This window comes from Ips typographus, linkage group LG2, assembly GCF_016097725.1.
Source record: "Ips typographus isolate SLU linkage group LG2, UJ_Ityp_2.0, whole genome shotgun sequence".
Classification (NCBI taxonomy): domain Eukaryota; kingdom Metazoa; phylum Arthropoda; class Insecta; order Coleoptera; family Curculionidae; genus Ips; species Ips typographus.
The window spans coordinates 10,636,518-10,657,213 of record NC_138423.1 but is presented as its reverse complement, the minus strand read 5'-3'; the positions used below and the strand labels follow the sequence as shown (position 1 = coordinate 10,657,213).

Below are 20,696 nucleotides of genomic sequence, written 5' to 3'. Positions count from 1 at the left end.
TTTATTTTTCTAGACCGGAACATAGTTGGACAAGTACTGAGGCTCTAATAATTATATAGAGACACCTGATTATGATAAATCTTCTATAATAACTTCTTCTTAATTGTTTTTTCCGTTTCATGATCACAAAAGACGAGTCGTTCAATTTTTCAAATAGATAAATTGAACGACCAAGTCCAAAGTCCCAAGTCTAAAAAATCCTGTTGATTACAAGACACATCATACATCAGGAGTTTGAGACTTTGACTTCGAGTTTTGGACAAACCTTGTATTGTTGACTGAAAGTCTCTTTGAGCTAGAATGGACTATTTCTATCAATTACATTTAGACTAATATGACAATGACAAAACCTTCTTTTTAATAGCAAAAAACTAGTCTTGAAATAGGAATACAACTTATTCGACAATTGATCTTTGGGATACACTTTACTGGCCAAATAATTATTAGCTACTTTACTAGCAGATGGAATCAAAGGTTTATTAAATTTTTCAAAAAGCTCGTGATTAAAAATGCTACAAATAGATTTGGCGAAGTTTTGTGTCATTTTGTCTTTAAACATCAAAAATTTTTAATTAGGATCTAATTAGGCAAAACTTTCTTGCAGAACACAAGAGCATATTGTCTCAGTAATGAATTAAACTTCAACAATAGTTTAGTTTTGCGTCTCTATTCTGCAAGTCAGGTTGTAAGGATTAAACCTTTAACTTTCGTATAGTTTTTAATCAGGATTCCGGTAGGTTACCTACTGAAAGTTTATCAGGAAAATAGTTTTAAGTCGCCAAAGACTCGGATTTTGAAGTTGTAGGGTTTCAACTTGTCGAAAAGTCGCATTAAAAGATTTGTTATTTCCTTTTGTGTTAGGACGGCCTTTTTTACTTTAATCGTATGTTTAACGCATTGTAGTTTGGATAGATCCATCAATTGCAACTTGCAACCTCCGGAAGATTGGAAACAATGATTTTCTGCAATCAGAGGTTATCATAAAAGCATTTATAAAAACTCGCATTTAGAAAAAGTTTGATTTTGTCACTAAGAAATTTTCTTCCGCGACCTCTGTAACAGCTAGCAGCTCAGATGACAAGTAACATCTGCGTCTTTAGAAATCTCCATGTTAAGACCACTCCAAGAAACGTTTCAGCTGATAAAACCTTCCATGTCGTACTTATACATAAATAATCATTTTTCTCTTGAAAACCTGAAAAGTTAAATAATCTTCACTAAAACAAAATTAATGTTCAGTTTAAACACTGAATTAATTATAATTCAACAAAATGAGGGCTTTAAAAATAATGTAAAACAAAATCTGAATCGTAATATAATGAATGTATGAACTTTTCCAAACTACTCAATAACTTAAAGCAATTTGCTAACCAAAACTATGTATTTTATGCAAGGCAGCTAATACCTTTTCGATCTTGATTAGTGGAAAGCCATGCGAAATCACGAACTAATATGACCCCTATTAATGTGATTTACCCGGATAAGTCTGGAAAGCAAAGGTCGGGATAATCTTCCTATTCATTAAACCTATCCAGAGGATCTCACAATTCAATTCATCGACAACTGCGGAAATAATAGGGTTAGGTTATCAAATTTCTTAGCTTTTCTCAGTTTGCTAGCTTCTCAGAAAATCAGAAAAGTAACTGAAGTAAAAGAAAATCGTAAAAGAAAATTCGTATGTTTTTACTTTATTTGTGTGAAGGTAAACACAAACAATATATCGTGACTGATCAATAAATAAATCTTATATCGAGTAAATAGATACGTTCATCTCTGTTTGATTAAAAAAAGATGGTTACGGCCATTACGTGTATTTAAACTCAACTATTTCGCAAGTAGATAAATATTTTGCACATTCGCTCATTTTCAATTTAGCGAGATGATTTTGCAAGTAATATCTATTTCTATTAGAACGTGCGGTGTTTATAAAACGTATAGCAGAGCAGCATGATTGGGTAAATATAACGGTAACCACTGGGTTTAGTTGGGTAAGCCCTTTTGGGGCCATGTTAGCGTGTTCAATATGCTTTCTGGCAAGCATATAGATAAAAAAAATTGTCATATCCCAGATATTGATTCAGGATAGATTATTTTAAGGCTGATATGTCAGTCAATAATGCTGTCGCCCGTCTAGATATCCCCAGGGAATTACGTGAAACGTTTTAAGTATAGGACGACAACGAATTCAGCTGGGAATAAGGTAATATTTTGTGAACAGCAATTGATCATTTTGTGTCAAAGGACATAACTGGGATTAGTTGGTAAAGCAGAGTGGATTTTCGGTTTTATATTCATGAGATTTGAAGTTGTGTTCAAAGCTACGATTAAAAACTTATCATGTAGATTACTTAGTGCCTAGATTTGCTTTTCGCTTCCAAAAGGTTACTTATATGTAGAGTCCGGATTTCTAGAAATTTAGCTTTTTGTAAATAATAAAAGCAACCAAGCTTTTACATCTAATGTGAACGACTTATGCAAAAACGCCTTATTTGACAGATTTTTTTTCCTCCTTTTGTGCTTATTTTAGTTTTTTTGCTTGTTTACTGCTATTTTTGTTTTTTTACAAACAAGCTTTTCAAGTTTTTAAAATGAAGTAAACTAATAACTGCTTTGACAAAAAATTGCTATATTAAGATTGAAGGCTTCTAACGACAAAAATATGTTGCAAAATGTATAAGTATCAATTTACAAATTTAAACTGACCAAAATTTCCAAATACTCCTGAAGAAGCCTAAAAATGTAAAAACATTCCAAAACACTATAAAATCTCTAAAATGCCAAAGCTTACAAAGCAGCCTAGAAGCTTCTAAAAGCTTTTAGAACAGTCTAAAGGCTTCCAAATGCTTTTCAATTTATCTAGAAACTCTCAAATAACTCCGTATGTTTCTAAAGCAGTTTAACAGTTTCCAAAAGTTTCTAAAACCGTCTACAAGGTTTCAGATATCTTAAAGGCAGTCCAGAACCTTCAAGGCTCTTTAAACTGCCCAAACACCTTCCAAATGCTTCTAAAGTAGTTTAAAAAAGGTTTCAAAACCCTACAAAAATACCAAAATGCTTTTAAAGCAGTCGGAAGTCTTTAAAAACCAGTCTAGAAGCTTCTAAAAGCTTTTAAAAACACGCTAAAGGCTTCCAAAATAAACTTCAACAAGTCTAGAAGCTCTCAAAAAATTTCAAGGCAGTCCTAAAAGCTTCCGTATGCTTCTTCAGCAGTTTCAAAGCTTCCAAAAGTTCAAATCACATGTCTTAAAAGCAGTCCAGAATCTTCAATGCTCCTAAAGCAGTCTCTAAAAAGATTTCAAAACATTACAGAAACTCCAAAATGCTCTCAAAGCAGTCTAAAGCCTTTCAAAATAGTCTAGAAGCTTCCAAAAGTATTTAGAACAGTCTAAAAGATTCCAAATAATTTTCAACTAGCCTAGAAGTTCTTAAAAAATTTCAAAGCAGTCTAAAAGCTTCCAAACTTCAAATTCACATGTATTAAAAGAAGTCCAGAACCATCAATGCTCCTAAGTAGTCCAAAAGGATTTCAAACACTACAGAAACACCAAAATGCTTTTAAAGCAGTCGGAAGTCTTTAAAAACAGTTTAGAAGCTTCCGAAAACTTTTAAAACACGCTAAAGGCTTGCAAATAAACTTCAACAAGTCTAGAAGCTCTCAAAAAATTTCAAGGCAGTCTAAAAGCTTCCGTATGCTTCTTCAGCAGTTTCAAAGCTTCCAAAAGTTCAAATTCACATGTCTTAAAAGCAGTTCAGAATCTTCAATGCTCCCTAAGCAGTCTAAAAAGATTTAAAAACATTACAGAAACTCCAAAATGCTTCTCAAGCAGTCTAAAGCCTTTCAAAATAGTCTAGAAGCTTCCAAAAGTATTTAGAACAGTCTAAAAGATTCCAAATAATTTTCAACTAGCCTAGAAGCTCTTAAAAAATTTCAAAGCAGTCTAAAAGCTTCCGTATGCTTCTAGAGCTGTTTAAAAGCTTCTAAAAGTTCAAATTTACATGTCTTCAAAGCAGTCCAGAACCTTCAATGCTCCTAAAATAGTCTAAAAAGATTTCAAAACACTACAGAAACTCCAAGATGCTTCTAAAGCATTCGGAATTCTTTCGAAACAGTCTAGAAGCAAAATCATTTAGAACAGTCTAAAAGATTCCAAATGCTCTCAAGTAGTTCAAAAGACTTTGAAAATTTTCAAAACAGTCTAAAATCTTCCGTATGCTTCTAAAGCAATTTGAAATATTCAAAAAATGTCTAGCAGTTGAACTGAAAAAAAATTTGCATCTCTGAAAGAGTTTTGTGCTTTTTTACACTTTTATGAAGAAAATAATTTTGCTTTTTAAGCGCTTTTTTTCACGACTTTAGTGCTTTTTACTCCGGACTCTATTTATATGTATTAAGTAAGGTTATATTTTATTCATTTTTAGTATTATTATTTATATGCATGAGAAATAGAAAATATTTCTTTTGTCACCAATTCACTTTAGCATTTCAGCGCTATTACAGCAAACCAGTTTAGATGTTTCAAATTGTAAAGGACGCGACAAAATAACACTAAACCTAATATAAAATGCTGCCCTGGATCAAAAGTTGAGGAACTTAAAAGGCGTGCAACCGAAACCGATTAAAAGCGCTCATTGTTTCCATTTTCTGTAATTTTTGTCAACCTAACTGCACATCTCCATAAATATTCTAAAATAAAATAAGTCCTGGTTAACATGCTTAATGGCCCGAACATTGGACTTGACAGAGTACAGATATTGGACTATCAATCATATGTGTCAAACAGACTGCTAAGTGAATCAGTTTGCATCAAGATCGATAATTTGTTAACATTTTAAGAGATGAGATACAGAAAATCTCAGCAGCGCATTCACAATTATTTTACTAACGATAAAAAAAATAGTTAAACCTGGTTCGATTCGATGTAAAAGTACGCTTTACTAAAACGTTTCGTATGCATTGAACCTTGTGTTGAAAAGCTACCATTAATTTATTTCGTTATTATCAACAAACAAGCTGGGTCACCAAACAGTTTAAACATTAAAAAAACTACAAAATAATAAAGCCGTATTCAAAGTTGATAGCCAGATGTCACAAACCTCGTTCTTGGTGAGAATGTTTTTTTTTGTCTCATGCCATCATGTTTGCAATTTGTTTGTTCGCGTAATTGTGTATCTGTTTTATGTTGTTTAGTCCTTTTTCTTTTTTTTATTGATTCAACTACAACGTCAAGTTTAATTGTAAGGTTATTAAACTACTACTGTTTGTCTTTTTTAACGTTTAAAGCCGAAACGTTGGCATAAGAAAACAGTGGTTTCTGTTAATACCTAGTGGCCAAAAACCCACTACAACCATCTTTTCAATTCAATTATTGCGTTCACCAATCTTCAAATTATAAAATAAAGTGTAATTTCACTAGAGTAACAGAAGGATTAAACAAAAAAACTCAAATGAATAGATACATGAAGCATATTATTTCAGAGCAATAAATAAAGCAGAGTTAGGAACATTTCTTTTGATCAACAGGTATAAATAAATTATAATATTTTGACGTATGATTGTCCATGTGAAATGTAACCAAATTTATACATGGCTGAACAAAAATCTCTAGTTTCTTAAATAATTTTTATTGGAATTGTGAAATCAGATGTTACTGTTGATCAATTCTGTGATTGACTTTTATAGAACTTATCCTAGAATAAGTTTAAGAGGAGGTAAAATTATCGGTTCTAAATACCTATAAGTCTACACCATTTACACAGGTAGTTTAGAAAATATCACTTGGATTTTAGAAAGCGTGAGTTGGATTTCAGATTAGTCTCTTGTATTTCAGAAAAGGTCTGTTGGATATTAGAATAGTTATTTTAATTTCAGAATTGTCACGTGTATTTTGAAAAAAGTGATTTCAATTTCAGAATTTTATTATGTTTCTGTGTTCATTAGTCCATTTTTTTAATTTAATATCAGCAAATTGTTCTATATGTAGTAACAATTACGAGTTACAAAAGGCCAACAAGAATAACTTTGTCAATGAATACAAAATTTACATCCAAACTGGCATATCTTCATTTGCTAAAACTTTTAATAACTTTGTAACAATGACAGCACAATTATCTTTCACAAATGTTAGTATGAAGATTTCTGATATACAACTTTAATTTTCCAAATTACAAATAACCGTGTCAAAATCCGACTGATCTTTTCTGAAATTCAAGTCACTGTTCTAAAATACAATTTGGAATTTCTAAAACCAAAGTTATTATTCTAATATTGAATGTACCGTTTCCGAAATACAAGTGATATTTCTAAAATCCATCACATGGTTTCTAAAATTCAACTGATGCTTTCTAAATTACATATGTAAATGGTGTAGTGAGCCACAGTAAAACGTGGCAAAACGTATCACGTATCATGAAACGTTTTGCATTTGATTATACTACGTCATGTTTTAGTTTGACAACTTCCTTACTTCTCCGTAAAATAATTTATTTTACAAAAATGCAGTAGGAGTAAAGAAAAGAATACATTTAAATTTCAAGTAGATGTTTTTGAATTGAATGACACAGTAGTTTTCCTTGTAAAGCGTTTTATCTACACTCGATTCCTATACAAAACGGGTTCACCTGTTAGGATAACATCGACCCTTTTGAGGAAGTGAACTAACAAAAGGAGGAGGAATCTAACAAACGTCCGCCTTAGAGAAGGGGCATTTAATGGATATTATCCTTGGGTGTGATGAGTTTCGGAGAAAAACAAACAGTTCAATTACTATGGAACAAGGCAGTTTTTAGCATCCAGCAGGTTCATCCATAAGCGGTGGAGATTAAATGGAATTTCGATTACGGAAAGGGCTTTTATTTCGCCAACTTTTATACCAAACATACCGATATGAAAAGAAAGATTTCGCTACAGAAGTAGCACACTTTTTCAAGCGGCAAATTGAAAATTCATGTTCATGGCAAACAAACGGGGCGATTTTTATTGGTGACGGTAAATCTTGCTTGAAATTAGATCAGAACACCCCACTCTAATGGAAAAAAAGTATTATTTTTATGGAAGACTTCATAAATTTGGTATTTATCTCTAATAGAAAGTTCACCGTAAGGAAATTATTTTCTTTGGTAACATTGACCAAAAAAAAATCTTAATATCATGATGGTTTAATGAGAAATTTTTAATTTCCTGCCTTTACGATATAATAATGGTCTAACCTGACCAGTTTTATGTGTAAGCATATAAAACATTTTCGTTAATCTACTTTTATCACGGACTGAACAGGGTTTATATGAAATACAGAGTGAATGTCCACTTTATAAACTATTCCAGATTAATATCAAACCCATTTGAACTGAGAATGCATTATAATACTTAAATTTTCCTTGGGTGATTAAATGTGCTGGAAATTCTATGAAAATTCATGAGCTTTGGGTAACGGCTTCGTTATAGAAGATGGAGCCGTTAAATATTAATTGCAACTTCTGATTTATCTAATTTAATCCATCTACCCACAGTTTGGTTGTAATACTCTCTCATCTCTCAACGAACATTATAACTTAACTACACGATACCTAAAGACATTTTCAAAGAGGTTGGAATAGTAGAAATTATTTTGTTAACTATTAATAAAATTTAATAGAATTCGTGTTACTTCTAGCAAAATCAAGATATGCTAATAAATGTGTATAAGAAATGTTATGTTTAAGATGTCAAAGCATCCATATTGATTTTTTAGGATGATCAACCTTATATTAACTTTTCTGCTAAATTAATCAACATGTCGATGTAGATTTTTTGGCAAGACATTTTTCTAGTTTTTCGACTGATATATGTATGTAATTATCATTACTAGTTGTACAATTCTATAGAAGGCTGTTAAAATAACGCTTCTGTTGTATTGGAGACATGATGCGATTGTTCGATGAATGTTAAGTTTTTTTCTGAGACTTTTTAGAAGCTTCTGAGATTTTCTGGAAGCTCTGGCACTATCTCGAAAGCTCTAGGACCTTCTGTAAGCTTTCAAAGCTTCTAAAACCATCACAGATGATTTTGTGCATGTTTTTTCCTTGAAGTTTGCTTGTTTAAGGCTCTCAAATATTTTGACTGGGCAGTATTGGCTGTCAGTACACGGCACAGCCCAAATTTAACCTACCTTAAGTCCAATGCTATAACAAGACAAATACTTGCAAAATCGCAATCTGGACACTTCTAAGACAGTCTAGGAGCTTTTAAGCCATTCTGCATTTTTTTGGATGCTTCTAGGACTTCTCAACTTCTAAGTCATAGTAGAAATCATAAACTACAAAACCAGTCAAAGTAGGTCCAGGCGCTGGTAAATTCTTTACAGCTGTCACATCGTCAATCATAAACCTCTAAGTGCATTTCTGTGCCGCAAAAACGTCCAAACAAAATATTCATACAAATTACACTTTATCGCTCCATAAGCGGGATTTTTGAATAGACAACCGTGTCACAGCAGTAAAAAATTCTATCATAAATGTATAAAGTAGCTTAAGTTTAATTGTAATCAAATAGTAGTAAAATATCACTCTAAGCAGCACTTTAGAGCTCTGCGAGCCGGTTTTGAAAGATGCGCATTACGTGATGTCAAATCACATTCCAAATCAACTGTCAAAACGTCAACTATACAGGTAAACATGTAAAATAGTTTGAGTTGTAACATTTTTGAGTGGTAGTACAAACTGCACTGTACATCTTATGAAATGCCTTTTGAAACTTGCATGAATTTACGTCAACTGTCAGAAATTCAGCGCTAGACCTAAAAAGTGGTAGCAAAGAATTATAACGCACTTTACATTTCCATTGGTTGAATTCTAGTATTGATATAAAAAAAATATATTTTGTATTAGAATTTTCTGACACAATCGACCATAGAACTATAAAGTAAATCTTGTCAATGCATGTTAGCAGTAAATTAAAATGATTGCACATAATTTGATAGTTTCCATTTTAAAAGTATATAACTTGGTTAATTGGACAGTTACAGAAAGATTCCATATACGAATTTGTAGCTCTTGAAACCATTTTTTGACTATGCCAAGTAAAGAGTAATTACCAGAGTAATTTTAAATCAATCAAAAAATGACTGAGCAACCATAATATGGCTTTCAATTGATTAAAGTTATTTAAAACTAAGACATAAGAATCAAAGTTTTTCCAATACAAATAAAAAAAGTAAAATCAGAAATAAGTCAAGTTTTAGAGATCATTGAATTTGGAATAAAAAGGGCTTTGAGAGTCCATAGAAACATCAGAACAGTATTTTAAATAAATGAAGTTGATGATGGTTTTGCAAAGACGAAACGTCGGATTTAAAACTGACCAGGCCAGTTTAAACAGCATTAAAATTGACTGTAGTATCATTAGAAGTATCATTAGTTTTGGTCTGAAAAAATTCACTTTTTTAAATAAATATATGATATCTCAAAAACCCCCAAAATAAATGACATTTTCTAAATACCATTTTATTAAGCAACTTTTCTCCTATTTAACCAAATTCGTATCTCTAACCTTTCCAAGATCCCCATACATAGCTGTTATTTTGAACACAGTGTATAGAACAAATACAGGGCGATAAAAATAAAAAACTTAATATATTTTGTTTTTTATTTGAAATCGGTGGTTGTATATATCATGACAGTAGATGTTATATAAGAAAGGCGAAAGTGGTTAACCTTGAGGAAGCCCTTGTTTAGGACAAAACGGAAAAGAAAAAGTATTGTCTATAAGTACCTCTAATTGTCTGTTGTCAAGTAAGTTAAGGTTTTAATAATGTGAAGTAGATATTTTGGTGACCTTAAGACATGCAGTTTGTACAGTAGTACTTTCTTTATGCCAGACACTGTCAAACGCTTTGTTGATATCCATAAATAACATGCTGATCTTTTGTTATCTAAGTGTGTAGTTTGTAAGTTAATTTTAATATGAAAAGTGGATGTATTCGAATGTTTTCGTTTAAAACCAAATTGTATGATGGTTTGTATATGCTCCCCGATCAATTTTTGTAGTCTGTTAACATGTTCGAAAATGATAGTTGTGTGCAACATCTGGTGACATCTGTACTCAACTCTATGAGTTAGAAAGTACAGATGGCGTTCCAAAATCTAGGAACAGCACCATTAATGCCGCATCATTCGGTAACACCGATCTGATTGGTTGAAAATGGTGAGGTTTGTTTTTTGTTTATCAATCCCACATCCTCTGACCGGTTTCGCCGTATTACGGCTCATCAGAGAGGCTATAGGGCTTGATAACCAAAGAACAAAACCTTTATTCCAGTATAGTCAACTGGATGCCAGAAATGATAGTTGTGTGCAACATCTGTGACATCTGTACTCAACTCTATGAGTTAGAAAGTACAGATGGCGTTCCAAAATCTAGGAACACATTTTCAACCAATCAGATCGGTGTTTACCGAATGATGCGGCATTAATGGTGCTGTTCCTAGATTTTGGAACGCCATCTGTACTTTCTAACTCATAGAGTTGAGTACAGATGTCACCAGATGTTGCACACAACTATCATTTCTGGCATCCAGTTGACTATACTGGAATAAAGGTTTTGTTCTTTGGTTATCAAGCCCTATAGCCTCTCTGATGAGCCGTAATACGGCGAAACCGGTCAGAGGATTGGGATTGATAAACAAAAACAAAACCTCACCATTTTCATGTTCGAAAATGTTGCATAGTACCGGAAGTAGTGTAATAGGTCTGTAGTTTTGTAGTTGTGTGTTGTCTAGTCCATTTTTTGGTATAGGTTTTATTAAACCATTTTTCCACAAGTCGGGGATAGTGTTGTTTATGATGCAGTTGTTCATTTGTGTTAGTATTAGTTGGTGAGTCTCTGGAGATAGGCTTTTTAGAGTCTTGCTGGTTTGTTGAAGTTTTAAATGCTCTTTGGAAGTGTTCGCCAAATGTATGTCTGTATGAAAATCAGTTTCGTCCTTCTCGATTCTACCGACAGCACTGGTTTTTTTGTATTGTGATAGTTTTTTAATTTTCGTCCATTTTCCTTTAAGGGTTTTCATGGAATATAATAATAATAATAATAATAATAATAATAAACTTTATTTGCCAACAAAATGATATACAAATCACAAAGCAACGTCAAATGGTGTCTGTAACACCTTTACAAATAATCTTACTGATCTAAACTATGGCTAATACGTGTATAACGTTACAAAACATGCAGCAGATATACCAACCAGTATACAATAATAAAAGACACCGGCAGTAATAATAGTAAAATACACTTATAATATGAAAATAGATACATAAAATAATCAATAAAATGTTACCTAGTAAAATTAAAAGAATAAAACTGCTTTTGTTTAAAAAGTGGATGACTTTCTCTCTAAACACGGCGACGCTACCCGCGCCACGAACAGCGGGCGGCAGCATTTGGTACGCTTTTATAGCCCTGTATGATGGACTTCTCTCAAAAAAGGTTGACCTGTGTTGAGGGATGCGGGGTTCACTTGCACCTCTAGTCTCAATTGACATTCCTAGGGCGTAATGATCACGGTTCTTAGGAAACAAATGAGGGTTCTTTCTCATAAACACTACCAGGGAGAAAAAGTACAAAGATGGGGCGGTGAGTACATCAAGCCTAGCAAAGTAAGGCCTGCAGCTTGTCCTGGGTTTAAGGTTAAAAATCACACGAATAATGCGTTTTTGTGCAACAAACACTGATGCGCTGCTACTGGAAGCACCCCAGAACAAGACAGTGTAGGTGATCAATGACTGGATACAAGAAAGATAGTATGTCCGGATTGATTGGATAGTGAGAACATCTCGAAGTCTGCGTAACAGAGCACAACCGCTGCACAATCTAGATACGAGTATCTGACAGTTGACCTCCCAACCAAGCTGTGAGTCCATCGTGGCCCCCAGAAACTTTATGCTCTCACTCACCGGGTGGCCTTGCCATGAGAGGGGACATAAAGTGAATAATTTGGTTTACTTTTACTAAGTTAATCAAACCAGTTTTTTGTAGGTTTAGTTTTAAGCAATTGTCTGAGCACCAGTTTTCCATATCTTGGATGGCCAACGAACACGCCGCAGACAAGGCATTCTCAGAGAGATCTGCCAAGACAACGGACGTATCGTCGGCATATTGGCAGACCATATTTCCATTCAAACCGCTCCGCAAGCTCGTTGACATAAACCAAGAACAGTAGCGGGCCCAAAATGGATCCCTGCGGTATTCCTTGAGAAATATCTCTCGGCCGTGATATGTACGATTCACTATCCTGTGTCACGCAGACCGCTTGTCTTCTGTTCTGCAAATAAGATTCGAGCAAATTAGAACAGATGCCTCGTATACCGTAGTTTGCCAGTTTTTTCTATTAAAAGGGCATGGTTGATACTGTCAAATGCCTTTGACAGATCAAAATATATTCCCGCAATTTTAATATTTTTGTCAAGGTTTTCCATTATATAAGTAACTGTATTATATATGGCCAACTCTGTTGATCTACGAGGTAGGAATCCATATTGGTGTTTTGAAAGAATACTAAAAGTATCAAAATACTTATATAGCCTATTATAAATTGCTCGTTCGAAGACTTGAAAAGATTGGAAAGAGAGGGCAGAAGAGACACCGGTCTGTAATTTTTTATGTTTGTGGGATCACCCTTTTATATATTGGGACCACTTTAGCATTCTTCAAGCAATCCGGAAAATGGCCCTCACAAAAAGACTCATTAATTATATCAGATAATGGTTGGGAAATGAACTGCGCTACGTACCTAAGAATCTTTACAGGAATTTCATCAAATCCGGCCGAAAACTTATTTGGCAAGTTCATCAATAGCCTGAAAATCTCTTCCTGATCTGTTGGTTCTAAAAATATTGTGGGGTATTGACGTGCATCACCCAGAGGTGAAACAAATTCTCGATCATCATCTACCTCAGTGAAGTGTACATTAAATAGGTTGGATATCTCCTCAAGATCAGTGACCACATTATTATCAAGTTCAAGAGTTAAATTGCGTTGACACTTAATTTTATTTGTAATTTGATTATAAATATTCCATGCTGACTTCGATTTGTTATTAGAGTTTGAGATCTGATTATCAAAAAGCGCTTTCTTTGTATTAGCTAGCAAGTTTCTGTACTGTTTCCGCTCCTGTTTATATCGATAGTATACATTTGTGTCATTAGTCTGCTTGTACCAAACATATAAGTCCTTCAGATGACCCGAGAAGTCTCTAATTTCTTTACTGATCCAGCTTTTTGGTTTGTATTTATGAATATCAACCACTAAAGGGAAGGCCGTTTCAAACCAGTTAAACAGCATTTCGAAAAAACATTCATACTTTGCCTCGACACCGACAGTCGCATAGACCTCCTGCCATGAGACAGTACTGAGACGCTCAATTGAACGAACAAGCTTTGCGTCTGTAAACGATCGCCTTTTCACCTTTGGAGGCTTGGGCACGATGCTTGATGGATCGCGAATCATCATTAGTTGCCCGTAATGATCCGATATATGCGATTGGAGTACAAAACAGTTCAGAACTTCACTGCCGAAACCAGAAAAATATTATCTATCTGGGTGGATGAGGTAGCACTCACTCGAGTTGGTTCTGAAATATGGGGTGTCAAGCCGTAAGATAACATAAGTTGCAATAAGGTGTTAACCATTCTGAATTGACAGCAAAGTCCACATTGAAATCGCCGCACACTATCAAATGTCCGCCATCACTGACACATGACTCATGCAGTAGTTCGTCAAGCCTAGAAAGAAAGACATCCACATCACCACTGGGGGGCCTATACACACATATTAACATACATTCTTGATTACCTAAAATAAATTTACAAGTACAAAATTCAAAAGATTTTTCAATTGTTCCAAGTTGAGTGCGAGTGGAGATTGTGTTAATGTTTCGAGCAAAAATTGCAGTACCGCCGCCTCGGTGCTCAGATCGAGAAGAGTAACTTTCGAGATTGTATCCATTTAAATAAACTTTTTCAATATCTGGTTTTTAAGCCAGTGCTCGGAAATACATAACAGGTTGGGGTTTTCTACAGATGTAAGGACTTCTAATTCTAGCATTTTATTATTAATACTTTGCGCGTTTAAATGTAATATTTTTACTGATTTAATTAATTTCTTCGATTTTAATTTACCTGCCTTATCATCGGGTTCGGCGTTTGATGAGATTAATCTAAAAAATTTTTCCTCTTGAAAAGTTGAATCGTTCGAAAGCCACTCCAGTAGGCCAAAATTGCACGTCGTAAATTGCATCCTTAAGGTCCGGTGACACCCCTATCATAAAGCATTTTTTCTTGGATTTGCCCTCCTTTGGAACGCACAGTTTGACTGAGATACAATCAGGTTTTGAATTTGTTCGCTTTGCGATATAGTCTTTTATCGTACCCTCTGCTACATCTCCGTTCACCTTCGAAATGAAAAGCCATATTTTTCTGTTGTTAGAAGTTGACATGTTAAACATTTTACAGTTGTCGGCATCATCATTGGTTCCCACCAAAAATTCCGTTTACGCTTTGTTATCCCTTTTTCGTGTCTCCGGCGCCGAGCTCGCTGAAATTCAAATTCAGTTGTTCCGGGGGATCGTCGAAAACATCGGATTCATCGGCATTTGATTTTACATCGGGTACCACGCTTTGGATCTCGATTGGTTTTGAGATAGTCCTAGCGACGTTGGCACTGTTAACATTTTTGCTTGGGAGATTATCCTGGGCAATTGTTTGCTTCAGTCGGGGATAAGCGTTACTAGCAACAATGGTATTTGGCAACGTTTGATTTGCCGTTTTAAACTGCACTACAATCCTTATCATTATTGCAGCCTTGAATCTGGGAGTTTTTTTGTGATGATACTGATGAATCAGTCCTTTTGTTTGCTAAACTTGGTTGATTGGTTTTCTTTATTTGTTCCTCTAAGCATGTTGCTTTTTCTTTCCATAGTTTGCAGTTTTCTTCCAAGAGTGTATTTTTTTCCTCTAATTCCTTTACGATCTTCAGTAAGTAAGACAACTCGTTGCCAATAGAGATTCTAGTCTCATCGGATTCATCGGCTGAGTGTTTGCAAACGGTCTTTTTTAACGATGCCGCATATACCGCTGTCTGATCTGGTATCAATTTGGTTAGAACTTGGTCTCATTTTAATGACGTCCAAAAACCCATTCACACCATTCTCATACCAAGAAAGCATGAAAACTCTTTTTGCTGATGACAGTTGTTGTTGTCAACTTTCAATGGATATAGGTTGAGTTTGCGGCTGTATATAGTTGTAAATTTGACGCTTTACTTTGTCAGTGTCTGTTTTGGTTAGGTCTAGTTTAGGTGTACCATGGATTTGTTCAGGATAAGTAATGTTTGTTCTAAATCAAGTTGGAAAGTTATAGTTAGATGATCGGATCCAAGTTCGTTAGTGAGGTTTATATTACGTATATTGTTTGTAAGATTTTTGGTATGAATTTAAACGTCAGGGGTTGAGTTTTCATTGTCAGGCATCAAGAAAGTCGGTCGTGTCGGTTTCAGTTTTATTTTTTTAGTTTTGTCGAGATTTAGGTCTCTAATAACAATTGCGTATTTGTAGAGGCAGGCTTTAGTTAAAATATTTTGTTCAAGGGGTTAGTGAGGGTGTATGTAAGCTAGGAAAATATGGATTTGTCATTTAGGTAGGATACGGTAAAATGGAAGCAATCGTTAAGGGGATTGTTAAGGAAAGGAGGATTTGCTTTGCCTAATTATAATTTTGGTTTAAGAAGAACTATTGAACCACCTCTGGCATTGTTTATAGTATTGCCATGTTTGCATATATTTACTGCCAGTCTCGATAAGTCGGTGTCTGCCCCAGTTTTGTCTTAGTTTCTACGAACATACAGCAATCGATGTTGTTGCGCTCTATGTAGTTATAAACTACTTGTTATTTATTGTTCAGGTCCGTTAATGTTGCCGTAAAGTACGTTAATAGTGAATTTTCTATGTTTGTGATGGTTTGTTTAAGTTGGTCATGTGGCTCTGTCGGGGAGTGTCTATTAGGAAGGAGAAGGTCGAACATCAACATGTATTTTGCTACTAATTTTCCTTTAAAAGTCAATTAAACACCATAAAACATAGATTATTCGCTTATGATTAAATTCACCATAAAACTGAAGGGTATCTCGGTTAACGAATTTTGTATCTAACTAAATGAGAATTAGTAGAGTAAATTGCTTATTGAACCTGGTTACAGCTGATGCCTCTGGTTCTGAGTGGTTGTTAACTTTGCCTCCATAAATTGAGTTCAAAACGGATTTTCCCCAGTTTTAACAATTGCCAGAAATTAAACACTTAATTTTGCCAACTAGTTTGCCGTCTAATCAACCGCGAATTCAATAAACAGATAGAAGTTTTCTATAGAAACTCACAGTTAATTTGCTGACAATTTGTTAGGGTGCTTTCGTTATGAGGCGAGAACTTTAATTAACTGTAGCTTTGTGTGTTTATATGCGAGGGGGTTTTAATAGATTATAAATAGATTGATTACTCAAATATAAAGCAACTTTTATTTACTCAACCATACACAAAGTGTTACTCAAATAAATTACTTGCAATGCTTATAAATTAAAAAAATAAATTTAAACTTTTAATCCCTGGTTAAAATGAACACCTCAAAATGCATTGTGTACGTAACACATTGTTTCCATAACACCATGTTTTAAGAGCAGTTTCAGATTAATGGAACCTTAATTTCTTTCGTTTGCATTACTGTTTTAGGACGAAGTTATAACATTATTCCATTTCACGTTCAATAAATACGATTTGCAAAATAAATAATACTTTCAAAAACAAGAAGAACACACACTCAAAGCCCTTGACACACAGTAATTTAATAGGTGACCGATTTTGGCCTAAGCTATCTTCAGACCAATGTCGCAGACTTACACCAACACACTGAATCTTTGTTCTCCTTGTTTTTGAAAACATGAGTCTTTGATTTTTAATTGCATTCTACTTAATAATATTTTCATTCATTAAAAATTTTTATTTTGTTTGAATCCAACAAAAACAGTAACTGCTCAAAATGTACGCCTTCACGTTCCAAACAGTACGCAAGACGATCTGCAAATGCACGTACAGCATTTCTTAAAAATGTTGGATTCAACTCATCACATGCGAGAACGTATGCGATCTTGCAGCTCTTGTGTATTTTGGATTGGGACATTGCTGTATACTTTCGACTTCAGATAACCCCAGAGAAAGAAATCATTTGGAGGAGTGATCAGGTGACCTCGGTGGCCAAGAATTGTTAGTTTGTAATGTAATGACCCTTGTAGAACGAGGAGGAGCTCCATCCATTTGAAACCACGTATTCTCTATGGTTAAATTTTCTACTTAAGGCATGATTTGGTTTTGAAGAAGATCTAAAAAAATGTTCGCTATTGATATTTTTGCCGCATGTATGTACATGAAATGTTCGACAACTCTAGTAACTGACGCTATTTCTTGATTCCGTTGCTTAATCCAGTGAGTTTTTGTTCCAATCAGTATCTCTCTAAATGTTGTCGTTTTCGAGAGATTGACTGTTAAACATTGGAATTTTCACTCTTTGGAAGGCTATAGCGAACGGTTGAAGATAGAGCAAAACGGTTTACATGTTCCTATCTTACTTACTTACCTTAAATTTTGAGTATTTTTTTGTTTTTTTTTTAATTTTTTAAAATATCAGCATATGATAGCTCTCCAAAATGTAAGATAGAACATGTAAACCGTTTTGCTCTATCGTTAACGGCTCACCTGCTACATCCTCCGGATAGTGAAAAATCCAATGTTTAACAGTTAATATCTCGAAAACGACAACATTGAGAGAATAGCTGATTAGAGCACAAACTCTCACAAGGTTAATCAACAGAATCAAGAAATAGCATCAGTTACTAGGGTTGTCGAACAAAAATCCATTGTTGCCACTAATTTCATATAGATGCGGCAACTCTGGAATCACGTGTGTCTTTTTTATGGCTATATTCTTAATAACACCGAGATACAGTACCTCGCATTCTTAGTTGGCCACCCTGTACTTGACCAACATCTAACAATAAGGAAAACGCAATTTGACACAGTGCCATTTGAAAACAACTTTCACCTATAATTTTGCGAATTTCCACAACCATTTAACTGGAAAAATGTGTAATTAGTGAAAATAATTTTTGGTAAAATATGCTCATTATCGTTAATATTTTGCATCCTTTCACAAATCGGTTCTTCTAATTTCATCATCTTCATAGAGCATTTGATGATTGGAGTTTGTAGGCTTTGTATTTGAACTCTTTTAGGGTTTAAATAAAAATTTAGAAATTGCTAAGTGTTCATTCAGTTGTTTCAAAGATGCATTATGAATTTTTTCCACAAAACAAAATATCTAGCTTCATTTCTTCTGTAAGGACGCTTGATTTTCTACGTTTCTTCGTGTGCACATTTATCACAAAACCTTCTGAGTGAAACATTATAAATTGTTCCAATAGCAAGGATAAGCCGTTCTGAATATTTTTGCTGAAGCTGTGGCTGTTTTTGTACAGAGCAATCATAATTATTTTTTCTTCTTTAGTGTACATTGAAATAAACAAACATGCAAGTACAGCACAAACTTTTTCCATCTGAAGTGTTTGATCTGAAGTTTGATAATGAGATAATTGTTACTTGTACAATGTATTGAGGTGTGCTTTTTCAAACTGAACATGGGAAAATTAACATTACATTTGATTGTATGTTCAGAGTTTAAAAAAAGTCACTGTATACAAATAATATACAAGTCGCATGTACGGATCACTTTTCCCGGAAGCATTATATAAAATTCATTTGGGTTGAAACGAGATAAAACTTTTTCTAGAACTGTTCAACTTAATTACGTTCCAGGAAGTAAAAGGAGGATAGACGGAGAAATGGGCAAACCCAAAAAAACGACTCTAAGCTAATTTGAAAGAGGTAAAAATGGATTTAAACGTATTACAAATTTGATATAGTACGAAACTTAAATCCGCATCAAAGCAGCATAAATTTCATTTTAGATTAAACAAAAGCTTATTTCTTTAAACCGACCTCATCTAAAAAATCCAATTTATCCTCCTGCTAAACAAAATCTAATAAAAGTGTTAAATTACGTCTTTTTTTGGTGAAAATAAATACGTTTTCACTAAGTTCCCATAATTACCATTTCACAAATACAAATTAAATGGTAGTAGCTATTTAGCTTTTGTTAACAGGTTTTTCTTTTATTTCTAGAACGTTTCGGTTACAGTATCAATCCTAACATTGACTTACATATCAATCGACCGATGGTACGCCATTTGCCATCCATTGTCCTTTAAATCAACCACAACAAGGGCGCAATGGGTTATATGCTTCATATGGGTGTTTTCTTTCATTATAGGTAAGTACAGTTTGATTTAGAATTAATAATTAACTTAATTGGGTACCATTTGTAATTGGTTATTTTATTTTTGACTATTCTTCAGATTTGTAATCCGTCAGCAATTTATTTAAAATTTCCATATGTTGTAACAATACCAAATTAAGGAAACAAAACAGTTTTTGCTTATAACTACCTCTGGTGGATGTAAAATGTTGATAATGTCGTAGTTTCGACATTTTTTGAATGTTTAGCAACTGAAAACGAGTCAAAATGATTGTCTTGAACTGCTCTTTCACCTCGTTACAACCGCAAGACAATTGAACAATGTTAAATTTGAATCTACCGCTCTGCTAGTTATGACCGCGTTTACTCGGTTCTAAGTGGGTGTAAACCTAGTCCTCTGAGTGCAGAAAGTTAGTCTGAATATTTATAGCCCCTCGCAAAATTTCGGTAACTCTAACAGTTTCTAAGTTTTTTTTTTTGGGAATTACATACAAACTTTTAAAATTCCGTCTCTCCACCATATTTGAGGTTTTAGCGACTTAAAAAGCTCAAATTGATCGTGAACTGTATCATCATTAAAGCATAAAAAGTTTTGAAACGCTCTGCCAATTGTGACCGCATCTAATTGGATGTAAACCAATCCGCTGGGTGCAGAAAGTCGTTCGGAATATTTTTGCTTTATAAAATTTCTGTAATTGTAACCGTTTCCGGGATGTGCAACTTTTTAAAAATTGCATCACAATTTGGAATACACCGTATCTACGCCATTTTTGAGGCCTCAGAGACCTCAAAAAATCTCAAAATGTTTGCCTTAAACTTCTCCTTTGAACATATACAGCGTGTTTAAAAAAACAAGGAAACGCTGTTAAATTTGAAACTGACGCACTGCCGGATGTGACCATGTTTACCTGGTACTCAGTCGGTGTAAACCTCGGAGGGAAAGTTTAACCGTTTCCGAGATATTCGGCTTTTTATTTATTACAAATTGCATCATGCATGATTTTGAAAAGATCGTATCTCTGTCATTTTTTGGATTTCAATGACTGTAAAGATCTTAAAATGTTGGTTTTGATTTGCTCTTTAACTTCGAGCTAATAACAACACGATTAAACATTATACAGGGTGTTGAAAAAACAAAAATAAAGTTACATTTTTTGAAACGCTTTGAGTTGTGACTGGGTTTACCCGGTATTAAACGGGTTTAGACAATCTAGCCCACTGGATGCAGAAAGCCATTTTGAAAATTTATGGTCTTATGCAAAATGTTTGCAATTGTAACCGTTTTTTTGAGATATTCGTTTATTTATTTTTTTAAAT

The 20,696-nt window shown here is 34.0% G+C and overlaps 1 protein-coding gene across 5 annotated transcripts in view; it reads left to right on the top strand.

Moving 5' to 3' along the window:
* LOC145725101 (orexin receptor type 2-like) overlaps positions 1–20,696 on the top strand; it is a 130,378-nt gene that overhangs the window by 82,265 nt on the left and 27,417 nt on the right. For all 5 annotated transcript variants that reach the window (XM_081973704.1, XM_081973707.1, XM_081973706.1 and 2 more), the window contains exon 3: positions 19,247–19,394. In XM_081973704.1, coding sequence (XP_081829830.1) covers positions 19,247–19,394 — 148 coding nt within the window. The remainder of the gene's footprint in view (positions 1–19,246; positions 19,395–20,696) is intronic.